Source organism: Chrysemys picta, chromosome 20, assembly GCF_011386835.1.
Source record: "Chrysemys picta bellii isolate R12L10 chromosome 20, ASM1138683v2, whole genome shotgun sequence".
Taxonomy (NCBI): domain Eukaryota; kingdom Metazoa; phylum Chordata; order Testudines; family Emydidae; genus Chrysemys; species Chrysemys picta.
Window position 1 is genome coordinate 24,240,376 of NC_088810.1, and position 19,310 is coordinate 24,259,685.

At 45.3% G+C, this 19,310-nt stretch overlaps 1 protein-coding gene across 4 annotated transcripts in view; it reads right to left on the reverse strand.

Annotated features, from left to right (window-relative positions):
- NUP210L (nucleoporin 210 like) overlaps window positions 1-19,310 on the reverse strand; it is a 48,471-nt gene that overhangs the window by 3,085 nt on the left and 26,076 nt on the right. The window contains exons 23-37 of one of the 4 annotated variants that reach the window (XM_042843155.2): window positions 19,159-19,291; window positions 18,472-18,534; window positions 17,760-17,939; window positions 17,017-17,097; window positions 15,574-15,705; window positions 14,795-14,953; window positions 13,395-13,486; window positions 11,922-12,096; window positions 11,088-11,263; window positions 10,452-10,672; window positions 3,801-3,937; window positions 3,151-3,277; window positions 2,187-2,336; window positions 1,641-1,891; window positions 84-288 (exon numbers count right to left, since the gene is read on the reverse strand). In XM_042843155.2, coding sequence (XP_042699089.2) covers window positions 84-288; window positions 1,641-1,891; window positions 2,187-2,336; window positions 3,151-3,277; window positions 3,801-3,937; window positions 10,452-10,672; window positions 11,088-11,263; window positions 11,922-12,096; window positions 13,395-13,486; window positions 14,795-14,953; window positions 15,574-15,705; window positions 17,017-17,097; window positions 17,760-17,939; window positions 18,472-18,534; window positions 19,159-19,291 — 2,282 coding nt within the window. Of the gene's footprint in view, window positions 1-83; window positions 289-1,640; window positions 1,892-2,186; window positions 2,337-3,150; window positions 3,278-3,800; window positions 3,938-10,451; window positions 10,673-11,087; window positions 11,264-11,921; window positions 12,097-13,394; window positions 13,487-14,794; window positions 14,954-15,573; window positions 15,706-17,016; window positions 17,098-17,759; window positions 17,940-18,471; window positions 18,535-19,158; window positions 19,292-19,310 lie in introns of those variants that run through there. The other 3 variants (XM_065574603.1, XM_065574604.1, XM_065574605.1) reach the window with 3 other exon arrangements.

A 19,310-nucleotide genomic window follows, 5' to 3' on the forward strand; every position in this document is an offset into this window, starting at 1 on the left:
AAGAATGAGGATCCAGTAACTAGCACACCGCTTTGATGGCACTATTGCATCTTCTCATGCAAACAAGACCAGCTGATACTTACTAAACAGAGGCTGCCCTGCCAGAACTCTCACAGTTATGGTAACTCTTTGGCCTGTGAGAATACAAGAGACATTGATAAAGATGGGGGCTGCCATCTGGTGGAGAGATGTGAGATTGACCACACTAACTGGGTAGGAGACAAGTCCAGGCATGTTGGGTGAATGTTCAGGCTGCCTCACTATTATCACAGGAGAGTTGGGGTGGACCTTTGAAAACAGACAAAAAGCAGTTATTGAAAAGGTAAACAAAACCAGTACAAGCCAGTTCTGTATAGTACTAGGGTTCTACCAAATTCATGGTCCATTTTGGTCAATTTCATGGTCATAGGATTTTTTAAATCATAATTTTCATGATTTCAGCTATTTAAAGCTGAAATGTCACTGTGTTGTAATTGTAGGGGTCCTGACCCAAAAAGAAGTTGTGGGGGGTCACAAGATTATTGTAGGGGGGGGTTGTGGTACTGCTACCCTTACTTCTGTGCTGCTGGCGGCGGCAACTGCCGTCAGAGCTGGGCAGCTGGAGAGCGGCAACTGCTGGCCGGGATCCCGGCTCTGAAGGCAGAGTCACCGCCTGCAGCAGCACAGAAGTAAGGATGGCACAGTATGGTATTGCCACCCTTACTTCTGCACCGCTGCTGGTGGGGCGCTGCCTTCAGAGCTGAGTGCCCAGCCAACAACCACTGCTCTCCGGCCACCCAGATCTGAAGGCAGCACAGTAGTAAGGATGGCAATACCGCGACCCCCTTAAAATAATCTTGTGACCCTTTTGCAACTCCCTTTTGGGCCAGGACCCCCAATTTGAGAAATGGTCTCCCTTGTGAAATCTGTATAGTATAGGGTAAAAGCACACAAGAGACCAGATTTTTTCATGGCCATGAATTTGGTAAGGCCCTAAATATTACACACTTAATAGCGAGGTTATTTACAACAATGCAGTAGTGATGATAAGTATTCTCGTAATTACCATCATTTGCAGTGGGTAGCAGAATACTGGATGTGCTGATACTTCCAGAAACGTCCTGGGCCTGCTGGCATGACCTTGCAGACACAGTGCACACAAAGTTATGCGGCATGGGAGGTGGCATTGTGAAGACTGCACCACCCTGCCCTGGCGGGTCTGACCTCGCACAGAGAGAGAGAGAGTGTGTGCGCGTGTGGTCACTCCAGTGGGGGCAGAGTGGCGAGCTCTTCATCCAGTTTTCTTTCAGTATCAGACAGGCGACAAACCACCCCAAAAGAGGATTGTCCAGTTGGAAACTGGACAAATGGCCTGCCTAGCAGTGGGGTTACTGTAACTTAGGTTCTCCTTTGTCTGCCTGCCCACCATTTTCCCCCCTCCTGACATAAAAGAGGGGAAGTGCTCAATTACTGTAAAAAACCACCACTGTTTCCAAACACAGAAGTAACTCAATCATTTCTTGAAAAATCTCCCACAAGGGACTGCTCAGACCGCACCTACTGTACCGGGATCAGATTTTCCCTACAGATACATCCTAAACAGAAGGAAGAAAGGTATGTGTATGCCCCAGGAATGGAGGGGCAGAGAGCTTTTTATGTACCTCCAGCTTTTCTAACACTTTCTCAGCTCCCAGCACTCTGATCTTGCCATTTAGTTGTTTGCTGCTAAAAACCAATTCAGACTGGTTGAGGTAAAATGCGGGGAGGAAGGGAACCAGGATTCTTTGCATTCCATCCTTGCTTTGTTCACTGAAGAGACAGACCATCACATCTACAGAGACCTCAGCAAAACTCAAAGCCAGCAGGACTTCATCAGACTGGGGTTTAGCAGTGATTATGCAGGCATAGAGACCTAAATTCAAGATGGGGAAAACCAAAGAATAAACATTCAGAGGTCTTGTGTTTGATTGTTTTTAATACATAAGCCATCTATCACCGGAAAACTACAAACAGTGAGGGGAAAGGAGAATTCACTATGCATATTCTTACCCAATGCTAACAAGTCAGCAGAAACAATGTTTGTGAAACAACACCATGTTCTCAATCCGGTGGAGAAATGGGAATTTTGTGGGAAGAAAAAAAAATCAAAAATGAAAAATCCCCCCAAATCCCTGGCCCTTTCCCTTGAAAGGGGCTGGCGTGCCTACCTTTTTCAATACTGAAGTGTGACCGGACATGAAAGACTTTACTTGCTGGAATATCCAGCACAGTGCTGCTGAACTCAACTTGACATAGCAGGTGAGACTCTGGGCGAAGCAGATTAGTGATTGCATAAACCTGACTAGGGCTGCATGGGCCTAGAAGAAAGAGAACGGGAAGAATGAATGAGCTAGTATTATCACAACGGATCTTTCTATCAAGCCCAGGTGGTGAAGCTTTCTCTGGTGGCTAGACCAGCTGAGAGGCCAGTCTATCATTTCCATCCAACCTACACTTCCCAGACAGAAGATTCTTTCCCAGTAGGTCACTGACACCTACAATCATTTCAACGGCAAAGTACAAAGCTGAGTTTGAAACAGACAACATGTTTTTCTTACTTAAAACCTAGGGCTTGGAAACTGAAGTTTTTATTGACAGCATAAGAATAGGCCTTGTCTAGACAAGGCATACATTAAAAGAATTTCCTATTTTACATGAGAAAATATCCCTAATTTTGATATTCTTGGAAGGACACATAGGCTGTACCAATAATCTGTAGTCTAGCAGTTACAAAGGTTGAACTGTAATTTCATCACATTTTAGGGTTATAAAGCCTGCATAGTTTATACTGACTTTGAATAAAGTGCTAGAGGTAGGGTGACCAGATGTCCCGATTTTATAGGGACAGTCCCGATTTTGGGGTCTTTTTCTTATATAGGCTCCTATTACCCCCCACCCCCTGTCCCGATTTTTCACACTTGCTGTCTGGTCACCCTAGCTAGAGGACCAGTTTATAAATTGCTTTTTACCTGCAACTCAGTTTCTCTCAAATATGAGGGCACCTACAGAAGACACACATTTGCTCTCCCATGGAACAAACACTAGAACCGAACCACCCCATTACCTGCAGCAGTTCAGTAGTTTAGGCCAAGCTGGAGGAATTTAGAAGAAGCCAGCAGTAATAGGTCTTACCTCTGAGGCTTGTTCCTGCCCTGCCTGTGGCAACGAAAACCCAGACTGCAGAAGAGTTAGGAGTATTGGTTAGGTAGCTTTTGGGACCAAGGTGGAGGCTTAATCTTGATGACCCATTGACAACTACCTAAAACATAAATCTGGGTATAAATCTGTGTTCGAAAGACTGGTGTGTTCATATGGACAGTGGGGAGTTTTATTGCTGTAACTATTTTTCTGCTACTGAACATTCTCCAGAACCAAGCCATGTTATTACCTTGGGGACCAGACTGTCATTCACACTCAGTCCCCCTTACACTGTCAGAGTGGTGTAAAAGAATCAAGCTCTTAGTGTCTTCTTTTTAAAGACCCTATTCACTTACTTACAGGACTGTTTTTCCTACCGAGCAACTGAATCCAGGTTTGCAAATTATCCCATGTCAAGTTACAGGAAAAACCCTGGTTTTGCAGCACCATAACAGAGTCTTCAGCCAATAGTGCTGCTTTGAGTTTCTAAGTACGGGCTGTGCATTCTTATAAACAAAAGGATTCCAAGGTAAATACAGACTAGCTGCCATGGGTGCAGCATACAAGTAATTTATGGGAAGAATTTCCTTGGCACAAGCTGTAGTAAGCTGGTCTCTCCTATAGAAGAGTGTAGCAATAAATACCTCTCGGTATGTTTTCACTATCCCTGGGATGTCATGGAAGATTGTAGCTGTCCCAGCATTCTTCACAAATGCCGCTCCACTCAAAGGGTCTGTCTCAAGAATGCCAGTGGGGGAGACTTGCCACAGCCCAGGTTCACCTATAAAGGCCAAGTCATAAACCAGATTCCTCTGGTCAGTCTCCACTTCATGAAAGGAATCACTGACTGTGCTGGGAATAGGTTTCAGACGTCACTTCCCCTATAGCACGTTCACAGAGTTCCTACGGTGTAGGCCACACTCACAGAGCTTGTATTTTTAGAGCTCAAAGTGAACCTTTCAAATAGTCACACTACACAAATGCCCCCCACCCAGTGGAATACACTGAGCTAACTGTCTGCTTGATTGCAAAGGCAGACTGTAAATCATATTTACGTGAATAAAATAGAACCATAAGGCTGCAGGTTAATTTTTAGGGTCACTGAGTCAAGAGAATGCTCAGATGAGGTTTTATAGGATGCAGGAAAGGGTTTGGCATTCCTGGCAATGCTCTCTGGTTACCTTTTGTTCCTAAGACACTGTCAAAGCCTAATTTACTGGGCCGTGATGAGAAGACAGTAATAAAACTGGAGCTGCAGGAGCACTGACTATTATGTATTGAGTGAATCCTTTGTATAAAGAACACCCGTCAGTAGCCCCTGTGCAGCCTGCCCTCTTGGATGGCTGTGAAGTGCCCCACCGGTGAGTGAGGGAAAAAAGCGGAAAATAGCAGCCCTGGAATGAAAGGATGCAAAACACTCAAGGTCAGGGACAGCAAGGTTGAGCCCACACTTGAATCCTAGAGCAGCGGTTCTCCATCTTTTTCTTTCTGAGTCTTCTCCCCCCCCCGCCCAACAAAAACTCTAAGGCCCACCTGTGGCATAACAACTAGTTTTCTGCATATAAAAGCCAGGGCCGGCATTAGGGCATAGCAAGCAGGACAATTGCCCAAGGCCCCATGCCACAGGGGCCCCCCATGAAGCTAAGCTGCTCAGGCTTTGGCTTCAGCCCCGGGTGCTGGGGCTTCAGCTTTCTGCCGAGGGCCCCAGCGAGTCTAATGCTTGGCAGACCCCCTGAATCCTGCTCACGGCCCCCCAGGGGGCCCTGGACCCCTGGTTGAGAACCACTGTCCTAGAGCACTGGAGAAGGGAGGAGATAGGCCTGATACTCCTTTTACTTGTACTGGTGTAAATCCGTAACAAAGCCAACGTAGGTGTAAGGGAATCAGGTCCCTTGTCATTTGACGGTAAGAAGCAGATACTCTCTTTTGAGGACCCACTAACAGGGAGTTTCACAAGGGAGTTCTCCAGGTGAAGGAGGAGCAATACAGCACCCTTTTGGGGTAAGTGACTGTCTGTAGTGTGTGTTTGTTTGTGTTTGAGGGTTACTTGCTGTGTGCTGAGCTTGTGTTTGTCAGTCTGTTTGTTTGTTTTGGTTGTTTGAAGGACCGTGTGCTGTGGCTGGCAGTTGGAAGGTTTGAAAGCTAGAAGCCTCTGGTAAGTGGCTGAGCCTTCATCAGTGGGCGGGGCATTCATACAGGCCAGGGCTTTATAAAGCAGCGCACAAGCGACCAGGGAGCTTTGCGAACAGGGGCTGCTAACAGGGAGTTGCACAAGGGGAGCAGGAAGGGGGCGAGGGTCCCTTGCCAGTTCCATCTGTTTTCTCTTGATTCCCCCTAATACCTATAAAGCAACTACATTCATAACTTTTTGCTTAAACAACCCTTTCAGCTGACAGGGGGCTGCAGACGGGAGTTTGACAGAGGGAGGCTTACGATGGTTAGGAAGACCCGCAACACCTGTGCCAGCACTGCTACTGTCTCCTCCACCTGTGCCTGTAGCCAGACAGAGTGCCTAAGCATGGATGCCTCTACCCAGATCCTGGTGTGGTTTTGCAAAGACTGTAACTTGCAATTTCCACTTACTGATATCCAGGCTGGGGGGACCATCCAATGTGAGAGGTGCCTGCTGGTGGAATCTCTCAGGCAGCAGGTGGGAGAGCTACAGGAGGAGGTGGCTAGGTTGAGGAGCATCCGTATCCACGAGCAATTCCTCGACAGTGTCCATGTGGAGACAGCTGAGGTAGCTGTCCCAGTACACAGGACTGCTGATACACCACTGGTGGAAGAGGAGATGGCTCAGGGTGGACACTGGCAGCTGGTTACTTCTGGCAGCAGGCAGTGCTCCACCCTTGCTCCGAACCCTCCTGCCGTGGTTATAGGTAACCGTTATGCTCTTCTCGATACAGGAAAGAAGGAATCACTCCCTACAGTAGAGGAGGAGAAGCCTCGTACCCCTAAGGCTGGAGAGTCTGCTGCCACCACTGCGAATAGGAAACGTAGGGTAGTGGTGGTCGGAGACTCTCTGCTGAGGGGGACGGAGGCGCCCATCTGTCGCCCTGACATTTCATCTCGGGAGGTATGCTGCCTGCCGGGGGCCCGTATCCGAGACGTTACGGAGGCATTGTCGAGGATTATCCAGCCCTCTGACTACTACCCCATGCTACTCATCCATGTGGGCACAAATGATACTGCGCGGTGTGACACTGAGCGGATCAAGAGTGACTACAGGGCTCTGGGAGTACGGGTGAAGGAGTTTGGAGCGCAGGTGGTATTCTCTTCAATTCTTCCTGTCAAAGGTAGGGGCCCGGGCAGAGACAGATGCATCATGGAGGTGAATGCCTGGCTCCGAAGATGGTGTCGCCAGGAGGGCTTTGGCTTCCTAGACCACGGGATGCTATTCGAGGAAGGACTGCTAGGCAGAGATGGCGTTCACCTTTCGAGGAGAGGAAAGACCCTATTCGGCCACAGACTGGCTAACCTAGTGAGGAGGGCTTTAAACTAGGTTTGACGGGGACAGGTGAGCAAAGCCCACAGGTAAGTGGGGAACATGGAGACCGGGGAGATGGGTCGGAAACAAGAGGGAGTGTGGGCTATACTGGCAGAGAGAAAGGAGAGTCAGGACAAAACTGGGAGGAAAGATCAAACCAGTATCTTAGATGCCTATATACAAATGCGAGAAGTATGGGGAATAAGCAGGAAGAACTGGAAGTGCTAATAAATAAATACAACTATGACATTGTTGGCATCACTGAAACTTGGTGGGATAATACACATGATTGGAATGTTGGTGTGGATGGGTACAGCTTGCTCAGGAAGGATAGACAGGGGAAAAAGGGAGGAGGTGTTGCCTTATATATTAAAAATGTACACACTTGGACGGAGGTAGAGATGGACATAGGAGACGGAAGTGTTGAGAGTCTCTGGGTTAGGCTTAAAGGGGCAAAAAACAAGGGAGATGTCATGCTAGGAGTCTACTACAGGCCACCTAACCAGGTGGAAGAGGTGGATGAGGCTTTTTTCAAGCAACTAACAAAATCATCCAAAGCCCAAGATTTGGTGGTGATGGGGGACTTCAACTATCCGAATATATGTTGGGAAAATAACACAGCGGGGCACAGACTATCCAACAAATTCTTGGACTGCATTGGAGACAACTTTTTATTTCAGAAGGTTGAAAAAGCTACTAGGGGGGAAGCTGTTCTAGACTTGATTTTAACAAATAGGGAGGAACTCGTTGAGAATGTGAAAGTAGAAGGCAGCCTGGGTGAAAGTGATCATGAAATCATAGAGTTTGCAATTCTAAGGAAGGGTAGAAGGGAGAACAGCAAAATAGAGACAATGGATTTCAGGAAGGCAGATTTTGGGAAGCTCAGAGAGCTGATAGGTAAGGTCCCATGGGAATCAAGACTGAGGGGAAAAACAACTGAGGAGAGTTGGCAGTTTTTCAAAGGGACACTATTAAGGGCCCAAAAGCAAGCTATTCCGCTGGTTAGGAAAGATAGAAAATGTGGCAAAAGACCACCTTGGCTTAACCACGAGATCTTGCACGATCTAAAAAATAAAAAGGAGTCATATAAAAAATGGAAACTAGGACAGATTACAAAGGATGAATATAGGCAAACAACACAGGAATGCAGGGGCAAGATTAGAAAGGCAAAGGCACAAAATGAGCTCAAACTAGCTACGGGAATAAAAGGAAACAAGAAGACTTTTTATCAATACATTAGAAGCAAGAGGAAGACCAAAGACAGGGTAGGCCCACTGCTTAGTGAAGAGGGAGAAACAGTAACAGGAAACTTGGAAATGGCAGAGATGCTTAATGACTTCTTTGTTTCGGTCTTCACCGAGAAGTCTGAAGGAATGCCTAACATAGTGAATGCTAATGGGAAGGGGGTAGGTTTAGCGGATAAAATAAAAAAAGAACAAGTTAAAAATCACTTAGAAAAGTTAGATGCCTGCAAGTCACCCGGGCCTGATGAAATGCATCCTAGAATACTCAAGGAGCTAATAGAGGAGGTATCTGAGCCTCTAGCTATTATCTTTGGAAAGTCATGGGAGACGGGAGAGATTCCAGAAGACTGGAAAAGGGCAAATATAGTGCCCATCTATAAAAAGGGAAATAAAAACAACCCAGGTAACTACAGACCGGTTAGTTTAACTTCTGTGCCAGGGAAGATAATGGAGCAAGTAATTAAGGAAATCATCTGCAAACACTTGGAAGGTGGTAAGGTGATAGGGAACAGCCAGCATGGATTTGTGAAGAACAAATCATGTCAAACCAATCTGATAGCTTTCTTTGATAGAATAACGAGCCTTGTGGATAAGGGTGAAGCGGTGGATGTGGTATACCTAGACTTTAGTAAGGCATTTGATACGGTCTCGCATGATATTCTTATCGATAAACTAGGCAAATACAAATTAGATGGGGCTACTATAAGGTGGGTGCATAACTGGCTGGATAACCGTACTCAGAGAGTTGTTATTAATGGTTCCCAATCCTGCTGGAAAGGCGTAACGAGTGGGGTTCCGCAGGGGTCTGTTTTGGGACCGGCTCTGTTCAATATCTTCATCAACGACTTAGATATTGGCATAGAAAGTAGAAAGTACGCTTATTAAGTTTGCGGATGATACCAAACTGGGAGGGATTGCAACTACTTTGGAGGACAGGGTCATAATTCAAAATGATCTGGACAAATTGGAGAAATGGTCTGAGTTAAACAGGATGAAGTTTAACAAAGACAAATGCAAAGTGCTCCACTTAGGAAGGAAAAATCAATTTCACACATACAGAATGGGAAAAGACTGTCTAGGAAGGAGTACGGCAGAAAGGGATCTAGGGGTTATAGTGGACCACAAGCTAAATATGAGTCAACAGTGTGATGCTGTTGCAAAAAAAAGCAAACATGATTCTGGGATGCATTAGCAGGTGTGTTGTGAGCAAGACACGAGAAGTCATTCTTCCGCTCTACTCTGCTCTGGTTAGGCCTCAGCTGGAGTATTGTGTCCAGTTCTGGGCGCCGCATTTTAAAAAAGATGTGGAGAAATTGGAAAGGGTCCAAAGAAGAGCAACAAGAATGATTAAAGGTCTTGAGAACATGACCTATGAAGGAAGGCTGAAAGAACTGGGTTTGTTTAGTTTGGAGAAGAGAAGACTGAGAGGGGACATGATAGCAGTTTTCAGGTATCTAAAAGGGTGTCATGAGGAGGAGGGAGAGAACTTGTTCACCTTGGCCTCTAAGGATAGAACCAGAAACAATGGGTTTAAACTGCAGCAAGGGAGGTCTAGGTTGGACATTAGGAAAAAGTTCCTAACTGTCAGGGTGGTTAGACACTGGAACAAATTGCCTAGGGAGGTTGTGGAATCTCCGTCTCTGGAGATATTTAAGAGTAGGTTAGATAAATGTCTATCAGGGATGGTCTAGACAGTATTTGGTCCTGCCATGCGGGCAGGGGACTGGACTCGATGACCTCTCGAGGTCCCTTCCAGTCCTATAATCTATGATTCTATGATTCTAAAGCTGACCCTTTCTGGTTCTGGGCTAGCCAGGAATTGCCAGTGGCAGCGCTTCACTGCATTAAGCTAGGCTCTTGTAGGAACAGGATTTCCACCAGACCCAACAGAGCTCCCTTTGTGCTCAATCCCAGAAACGAACCTAGTGCAGAAGTCATGCCAACACCGCTTTCCGCACGTGCAGTGGAGCCGGAGCCAGAGCCGTGCAACATGCTTCATCTCCTTCTTACTCCTGGATGCCAAAATAAGCTACACAGCTCTTCCTGGTATGGCAAGCTAAAGCTGAGAGCATTTTAATATGTCCAATATTAACTCCTTGATGCCAATAGACATTCAAACTCCCATCGCTAAGCAGTTACGCATTTTACACTGGCCCTTATCCTGTCTGTCACAGAGTTAATGGAGAAATTAGAAGCCGTACCAACTTGAAATTGGACGACTTTATGAAAGTGGAATGTGTCTGGATTAGAATTTGGCCAGGACACTGGAGTGAACACCCCTCCCACAGCCACAGTTTTATGTTGCCTTCAAGTCAATACCTTCAGCTGCGCAGGGAACCCTAACGCCATGCTGGGAGACCAGTTCAGTTCCGATTCTGGGGAAGATGGTCCCCTATTAAATCCCCAGCACTGCTCCATTGTCCCTTAGTGGTCTCTCATTCAAGTATGGGCTGCCTAGCTCTGCTTAGCTTGTGAGATCTAACATGGGGACCGGAACAGGTCATGTTAACACCACAATAGATAGAGACTACAACACACCAGGAGCAGAAAAACAAAACACAAACCTTCTTGGTTTACAAGGGGAGTGCTGAAACAGATCACATCTCCTACTGCAATGGGCTTTGAGAGGTCTGGCTCAATGACATGCTCCACGGGCATGTGGATATAATCAGCCATGCCTGGGTGCTTCTCATCCCAGATTCCCAACAGCGTCACTCCTCTGTTCACAGCTTGAGCGATGTAGGTGTAATTCTTATTCCCAGGTCTGATTAGCAGCAGGTCATCTCTGAAAGCAAACAAGCCCCAGTCAAAAGAAAACCAGCAGAGCTTCGGGTGCCCAGAAGAGATAAGCAGCATATTTCAAGTATAAAAACCCCACGGCTAACATAGCCCAGTGAGTACATGAACCAGCTTTTCACTTCTGAAGAGCTCCCTTCAATTCTGCTTTAGCCCTAGGGTGACCAGACGTCCCGATAAAATCAGGACCATCCCGATTTTTAGGTGTTTGTCCCAATATTTTGCTCCGCTGGCAAACCACCCCCCCTGCATGTGTCCCAATATTTTCTTCCTCTCATCTGGTCACCCTATTTAGCCCTGAAATACAGGACCTTTCACCTATCCCACCACTTGTAATGCTAAAATTTTACCTGTGAGTTTTAGTTACCCTAGTCAGCTATGTGCCAACCTCCTCAGGACTGTACCTGTTCAAAGCCAGGTAAAGCTGGGTGTTCTGGGCATGGAATTTTTCCCCAATATTGTCATAGAACTGGACTGTGAGAGTAAGAGCCATCCCCAGAGGAAATGCCATCAGAGATGTGCCGCTAATGGTGTAGAGCTGTGGACTGGTACTTATCCTCAGGTATGACACTGGAGTCACCTGTAAGAGACAATGCTTCCTTTGGTTCACTTTAAAAAAATACATTAAATGTATGTCTTTCCCACTGAAACAGATTCACTTATTGTGTACAAGGGTACATAACTACTTCAGAAGGAAGAGCACCACCTACTGAACCATCGATATCTCTTCCTGCAGCACCTAGGTTTTGCTTGGTCTCCCATCACTCAAAGCATTTAAGATTGCCCTTAAATTATCAATAGCACATGAATCAATTAAAAAGCATACAATATATTTATGGTGAGATCAGCAGCACTGTTTCTTAGCCCTTATTTTAAGCTGTAAAAAATGAAGTAACCGATAAAGATACTTTGCACTTCTGTGGGGCCTTTCACACAATGGGGTGATTTACAAACATGAAACCTCACCACACATTATCATCCCCCATTTTACAGATGGGTAAATTAAGGCTCAAAGAAGTGATGTGACTGGCCTCCAAGGTCACACTTTGAGTCAGAGGCAGAGCGGAGGCGGAACCCTGGAGATCACAAACCAGGGGACCTTACTCGCCCCTCCGAGACTCTGATCCTGATACAATGAATAGTACGTGATCTCTCAGCATCAGCAGGTTTTACTGATTTGAAAAATCAGACGCGGGTGGTATTTCCTTTACTTGCAGCAGTACTGGCAAATGTCTTACCCGGACCCCAGTTATGACTGTCTGGTTGACTCCAAAGAGTTCTAGAGAAGTTACTTCTAGCACTGCAGTGCCTGTTACAGTTCCTGCTCTCAGGAGCCCCTGGCCATGCTCCTCAATGACAGAAGAGTTGGGGAAACACTGCAGGATTTGAGAGTTCACAAGCGCTGCCCCATCCCTAGGTCAAAAACAGAGTGAACAAACCCTCGGTTACACTCTACCAGGCTGAAAATTTGGGTCTAAATGGAGGGCAGTGAAGCTATGAGAAAACTCAGCAAGAAGGGCTTTTCTCAGACAAGCCATGTATCCAGCAGTTTCAAAACTCCCCCAGGATAGTGTGCCTCCAAGCTCTTCCAGTTCACAGCTTAATGTATTTTATTATTATTTAAATGAGGCACGAAAGTGCTAAGCCAGTGGTTCAGTGACAGCACCACCTGTTCATTCACAAGAGATCAGAGTTTGGGCCCCAAACTCCATCTCATTCCCTATGCTAAGAGACTGAGAGTAGGAGGAAGGCACAATATTCTCCAGATGGTCAGACCCCGCTCTGCTCAGGGTCACTCAGATATGTTGCACATTTGAGGGTGGTAGGGTATCAGAGGATACCCCTCAGAAAAGTGCATATTATATTCCCAACAGAAAAGAACATTTCTGGGAGTGTGCATAATCTAAGAACCACAAAAACTACCACCCCAGAGACAAGCATTTGCAGTTATCCAACAGTTCATTTCTTGCATTGAGGGTAGAGCTCAGCCTGGTCTCAATCCTCATTGGATAAAATTCATCCGTGCGCTGGGGGATAGCACGCGGCCATGGAACACTTACATTTCACTTCAGCCCTTCTGTGCAAGGCTTGAGTTTCATTTAATATGCACAAGGTATGGCTTTAAAGACTAATGTTCAGGCAATTTCAGAGACAGAGCATGCCCAAAAGTGGTCTCCCATGCAACAGAATTCTGCAAATCGGTGCAGCTCTTGGAAAGAAGATAAAAAGTTGACTGCAATGCAGAGAGACGGACAGCTCCCTGGATTGAAAGGAAGAACACGTGCTGTAAACTGGTGGTGCCCAACCTTATTACACAGGAGGGCCACATAAACCTTGTGTGGGCCAAACAGATTCTACATATTTTGGGGGTTGAACTAGATGACCTCCTGAGGTCCCTTCCAACCCTGACATTCTATGTTTTTAATGTCACCTGTATCGATTTATCTTTTAAGTTCAGCTTGTTTCATACGTATTTAGATAGACGCAACCTATGTCCAATATTGTCTATTTACACAACTGTGTAAACTAAATGATGTAAACATGATGCCAAAACGCTAATGAATCAGCTGTTAGTATTTTGTGTTGAAGCAGGCTACGGGCTTTATGAAATGCTCTGGTGGGTCACATATGATTGTGCACACCCCTGCTGTAAACTGTTTCTCTCTCCTATATTTCCTGGGTTCAGAATGGAATGTCTTTTCTTTGTTTACCTGTTTGTATACAGCTTGAGCTGTGAGTTTGTGGACATCAGAATCTGCTCTGCAGGGCACTCAGGAGAGAAAAGTAGAAGCTTATCGAACACCTGTAGGAACAGAACAAATCATTTTATAAAGAGAAATTCAGAAAAATACATCTGGGTTAAATTAAATAGCAGGTACTTTTAGAACCAACCAATGAAAGAAAATGCTTTATCACATAGCATGTGATCATCCTGTGGAACTCCTTCCCACAGGGGATCAGAGATTAGACGTTGTGACTAAAACGTAGAGATTGGATAATTTTCTATCCATAACTTTATACGTGACATAGTAGGGTTTAACACATTTTTTAAGTTTGTGAATGCAAGCTGACTGCTGTCCGACAGAATCCACCACCATCCATATGTACGGTAGAGAACAACAGGACTGGAACATATGGATTTTTCCCCTCCCTTCTTACTCCTAGAGCATCAGGTCTGAGTCACTGCCAAAGACAGAATACAAAAAGTCAATTGACCAATAACATGATCCAGTATGACAAATCTTATGTTTCCATGTAGGCTGGTCAATAAGAAACCAGAAGAAAGCCCCTCAATATGGGGGTGGAAATGATAATGACTGCCTGGATAGCAATGCACAGTGCTCATCAGCAGAGAAAAGCACTTGTATTGTTGGGAATCTTTTCACACAAGGAATATACAAATACAAAACATAGTAAGAAAGTTCTGAAAGAAACAACTAAGCATTCAACATGCATTTCCAGCGGCTGTTATGGGAGCTGTACAGTTAAAGCTCTTCAAATTGCGTGGAAATGAGGAACTTTCTCCTGCTTACTGGCTGATATTTGCTTTTATTCTGAAAATGCCAAGACTGTTTGGCTCCAGGCTCGAGAGCAGTCACTGAAACTGCCGCTGTGCAGGGGGTGAGGATTAAATTCCAAAGGCTTCAAGAGGCAAATCTAAATGAAAATCCACAAAATCCATATCAAAAGTGTGGGCTGGACATTTAATGTGCACAGGCCAGCTCATTAACAGAACTCTCCCTTGCTTTGCAGCTGAAACAACACTGCAGCTGGGGGGGGCTGGAGTTACACACAATCTATATTCACCCCATGGGCAGCATGAATGAAGTCACCACTAACCAGGAGTATCAGTTAGCAAGAAATACAGAGACATGCAAAGAAGGGTTTACACATCTCTGTGCACACTGTGACCACAATACATCTTTTGTGATGCACCTGTCCATGCACAGCCCACAGCGTACGCCTATCCATGACACACCTGCCAGCCTGACTTCGTATCTTGCTTAGGCTTCGTTTCCGTTTTCCTCCTTGGTTCAGATATGAAATCCTGTCTTCTACCTCTTCCCATGAAAGTAAGAGATCCCATTTGGAGTGACCAGGGGAAACTTACCAATATTTGTACTTCATCTGAAAGTTCAGCCATGTTTCCTTCAAACTGACCAGCGGATACATTCAGACATTGCACTGTCACTTTAATACTGGTTCTCCCAGCCGCCTTAGTATGTACAACCATAGCAAAGTTATTCTCAGGTACAACCTGCAGGGAAACCTGACAGAGAGATGGTAGGGTTGTCATTACAGGTTGCTCAGGCCTTTCTGATCAACTGTTTATTTATAGTAAAGGAAAAATGCAGAACGATGCCATATGTGGGGTTCAAGAGGTCATTTTTTCCTTGCATTTTCTTCTTTATGATGAGAGATGCTATTCTAGACAGAATGGTTAATGAGCAACTCCCTCAAGAGCCTAGTACTGATCCTCTCAAGATATACAAAGTTCAGCATCCAGTTCGGTGCAGCTCCAGCTGGCTCTGCTTGAACAAGGAGCCTGCTAAAGACAGTCTCTGCCCCGAGGAGTTCACAGTCTGAAACATGCACACAGCAGACATAGTATAAGGACGTTTAAGGCAAAGTCACTGCAGAGGTCACTGTTCAAAGGCTTGTGTAGAAGACTTTGTGAAAGGCTTTGTCGGTTTCGAGGAAGGACTAGGAGGAGGAAGGGGAGGTCACTTGGGGTGGCAGGGATGCTGGCACTCAAGCCATATGGTCTGCAAAGCAGTGCTAATCTGCCCAGCAAGGAATTCTAATGCAGCTTGCCTTATCCCCTGATGGCTTTAGCCCCCACCTGCCATGCAGTGGGCTTTAATTGCGTTCTTGTGGACAGCTCCGTACCTCTGAGTGTCGGGGGAGAAGGTCCAGAACATCCCGTTTACTCATTGACCAATGGAATATCAGCCCTGGGTTGGCATTACCAAAGGAAAATGGAGTCAGAGTGCTGGTCAGCCCCATGACATAAACAGGCATCTGCAAAGTAAAAATACTGTCACCATGGGAACTCAGGGTACTGCTGATGTTTCCTACACTACAGTTTGGGCATCTAAGTGTAATTCTGTAGGGAACAGCTTCCATACGAGGAGAGAGTAAAAAAACTGGGACTGTTCAGCTTAGAAAAGAGCCGACTAAGGGGGGGGAGGTACGACAGAGGTCTATAAAATCATGACTGGTGTGGAGAAAGTGAATAGGGAAGTGTTATTTATCCCTTCACATAACACAATAATTCAATAAATGCCCTGTTCTGTTCATTCCCTCTGAAACATTTGGAACCAGCCACTGCTGGAACACTGGGCTACATGGACCACTGGTCTGACCCAGTATGGCTGTTCTTATGAACAGCAGACAAAGAAATTAATAGGACACAGACTATGAGGAGTTACCAGCATGGTGATACAAGAAATGAATTGTAAACTCTTCAAAAATAGTTAGCGTTTGTATTATGTGTCATGAATGTGTTACCAATAGCATATTCGCCGAAGTCCCTTAACATTACTGTAAAACATACAAACAACCTTGCTAAATGCCTGGCCCTAGAGAAAATATCACAACCCCTTCCTACAGTGGCATATACTAGTGTGCAGAAGACCCAAACTCAGTCCCCCACTCCCTGGACTGATGGGAGGAGCTGTGTATGCAAGTAGAGCAAGCATATTCTACCTGGAGATACACAGATCTTCAGCAGCAGCCAAGCAGTTCACCTTTTCAGTGTACATTCCATGCTGTCCTGCACAGAACTTCCTTCTCACTTATACACACAAAGCATTTGAGAGCCCTTCTAAATTCCAAGTATGAGAAAGTTTCAGAAACTATCTTACAACAGTGGACTAGATGCATGATGCTCCACTAGCACGGTTTCTTGAGGCATTTGTGACTGATATTCCAGGCTCCCTCTCTCCACTTTAATGCTATGTCTCTGCTGGGCCTTAGTGCACTGTCATTTTCCAGCTCCCATTCAGTGGAGCACAGAGCTCTAACCCACTGTAGGACTTAGGTTGCTTATCACTGTGAGAATGGGGTTTGGAGCAATCCAGGTTTGAGCATACACAGTAGAACAAGAGTCAGCTAAAGTCTCCATTTGGTAAATTGGTGCCATTTGCTTGAGAAGGTTGGAAGTTACTGGCCTAGATGACTAAAGAAGTCCGTTTTCAGTTACTACATCACTTTAGTAAACCCTATCTCAGGATTTTCAGCACTGCTTGGATTTATAACTCCAGCTAGAGCTAGAAAGTCGATCACTACTTGCAGGTCACCGTGGTTTCCAATATTAGCTACAGCACTAACCTTGGTGGCTGTTATAAGCCTAGTGGCAGGTGCATGAATTCTTACTGCTCTCAGCTGAACTACTTCCAATTCCACTTGATCCTGCAATATAAGACAAGTAACATGCTTTGAGATATAGGAGTAAAACGGACAGACTGGGGACCTACATTCAAAATAAACAGTGTGTAGGCTGGGTAGGGGCTCAGCTGGTAGCTTTAAAGGAGAACTAGATTTGCATGTAGTCCCAGAGGTTAGCAGAACTGTACAAGTGACAGTCCCTAAAAACATTAAGCAAACATGGCACTATGGCCACCAACACAGAGGCTGCAGCAGCTTATTTGCTAGCCAAGCAGGGAAAGTTTCTGGTTGGCATAGAGCTATTTGATGCCCCGTTGCTTTCTCCCGTGAATTAAACATCTATTTTGTTTCAACAATGCACTTCCCACGGAGGGTGCAAAAAAAGCACGAAACACAGAGATGTAGGAGCTGATGCCACTTAGTCAATCATTTCTCCCTCCAACAGGCAAAGGCCTGATCTCTCATTTCAAATATAAAACCAAAGAACAATGCACCTACAGTAACCTTTACTTCTGTCTAGGCACAGCATGCATATAGCATGGGGTCTTGTCCAACAAAGGATTTCAGGATCAGTTCCACTGAGATGCCCAAACCCACCTGCAGATGTGCTTCCTCTGCAGAGGCCAGTGCAAGGGAAATAAATCAGAGAAACAAATAAGGAATTACAAAACAAGATAGGAAGATACCTTTGAGAAAACTATTACTTTTCCTGTGTCTTCACTGACCGCCTGAATGGTACCCTGTATTATGGCTGTTCCAACTGCCTTAGCCATCACCTGGCCCAGCCTGTTAACTACAGCCACAGTCTGGTTACTGATAGAGAAGTGAATGATGGACTGTGGCTGTGGGCCACCTTCTGACATCACCTGCAATATATTTAAACAACAGGAAACTGTAGCCTCAGAAAATGAGGTAAACTCAACTGAACCACGTGCCAGATCTGCGCTTTTCCTTGTCCACAAACAGAAAGCATATCACATATTGGAAACAAACGATGCAGTGTCTCTTCCCCGGCTTCTCAAGTGAGTGCGTCAGATACACCGCACAGTGCAAATAAATGTAAAGAAACAGGAGAAGCTAGCCTGGAAATGATCTGGAGCGGAGAGTCTGAGAGGGCGGGGAAGAGAAGGCCAAACATACCTGATGTAATTTTGACTTCTACTGCTTAGGAAAGAGTGGGGAAGGTTAAGTGAGGAAGAGGTAGCAAAGTAGGAAATAGACATAGGACTAGTAATAGGCTATAGAGCCTTTACCGCCCGTTCTATCAGACACTTTGTACTCTTTTAATATGGCAGGGGGAAGGAGGGAGGGAAAGGCAGGAAGGAAGAAAGAAAGAGGCAAAGGGGACGGGGTAAGTCTCATTTGTCTCTGGAAGAACTAACAGACTTTAAAGCTCACCTGCCTCATGTTGTGTGGAATGAGGGTCATTTCCTCTGGGAGGAGTTTGAACGGAGGAAAGACCTGGCAAAGGGAAAAGGCGGGAAACTTTTCTGCTGCAGGATTTCTTTTTAAAAGACAAACCGTTAATATTAAAAATACTCCTTGCTTAGTGGTGCACTACATGGCACCAGGCCAGTCTGCACTTAGTCTTGAAGTCCCACAGAAATTCTACCACCGCTGCCAACAAAAAACCTCACAAGAGCTAAAATTACCTATAGTTTAGAGACCAACGAGATTGATGGTAGCTCAGTATCTGAATTCTTTGCTACAGCATAAAAAATAAATCACATGTGCATTTCTCTAAACTGATTATGCCACATCCTTTTGAGATCTCTATAACAGAGAATGGGACTCCCAGTTAGCAAACACCCTCTGTTTTATTAATATCAGGACTACACAGATTTTTACAAGGAAAATGGGATAATTTGGTAAAATATACAAATAGCAGCAAGTTGCCCTTACAGGAAATCTGTGATTTCTTATAAGACCTTTCCATTCTTTTGTGACTGTCAAACCCATCTAAACTCCAAGCTTTTCAGGCCAACATTATCCAAGTGTTTTTTTCACTGCATTTTGAAGGAAATGATTCTACACCAAGAGAGAAACATCTGAAGGTAGGCAAGCACAAATGGTGAGCATTCTTACTTCAACCTTCCGAGGAGCAGAAGTGAATTTTCTTCCCATCTTGTCCCAGGCTGTAGCCACCAAAGTTGTCTGTCCTATTGCGACAGCTCGGAGTACATAGACTTCAGAGTATTCACCCACTTCCTCCATTAGCCTGCAAAGATACTTAACAG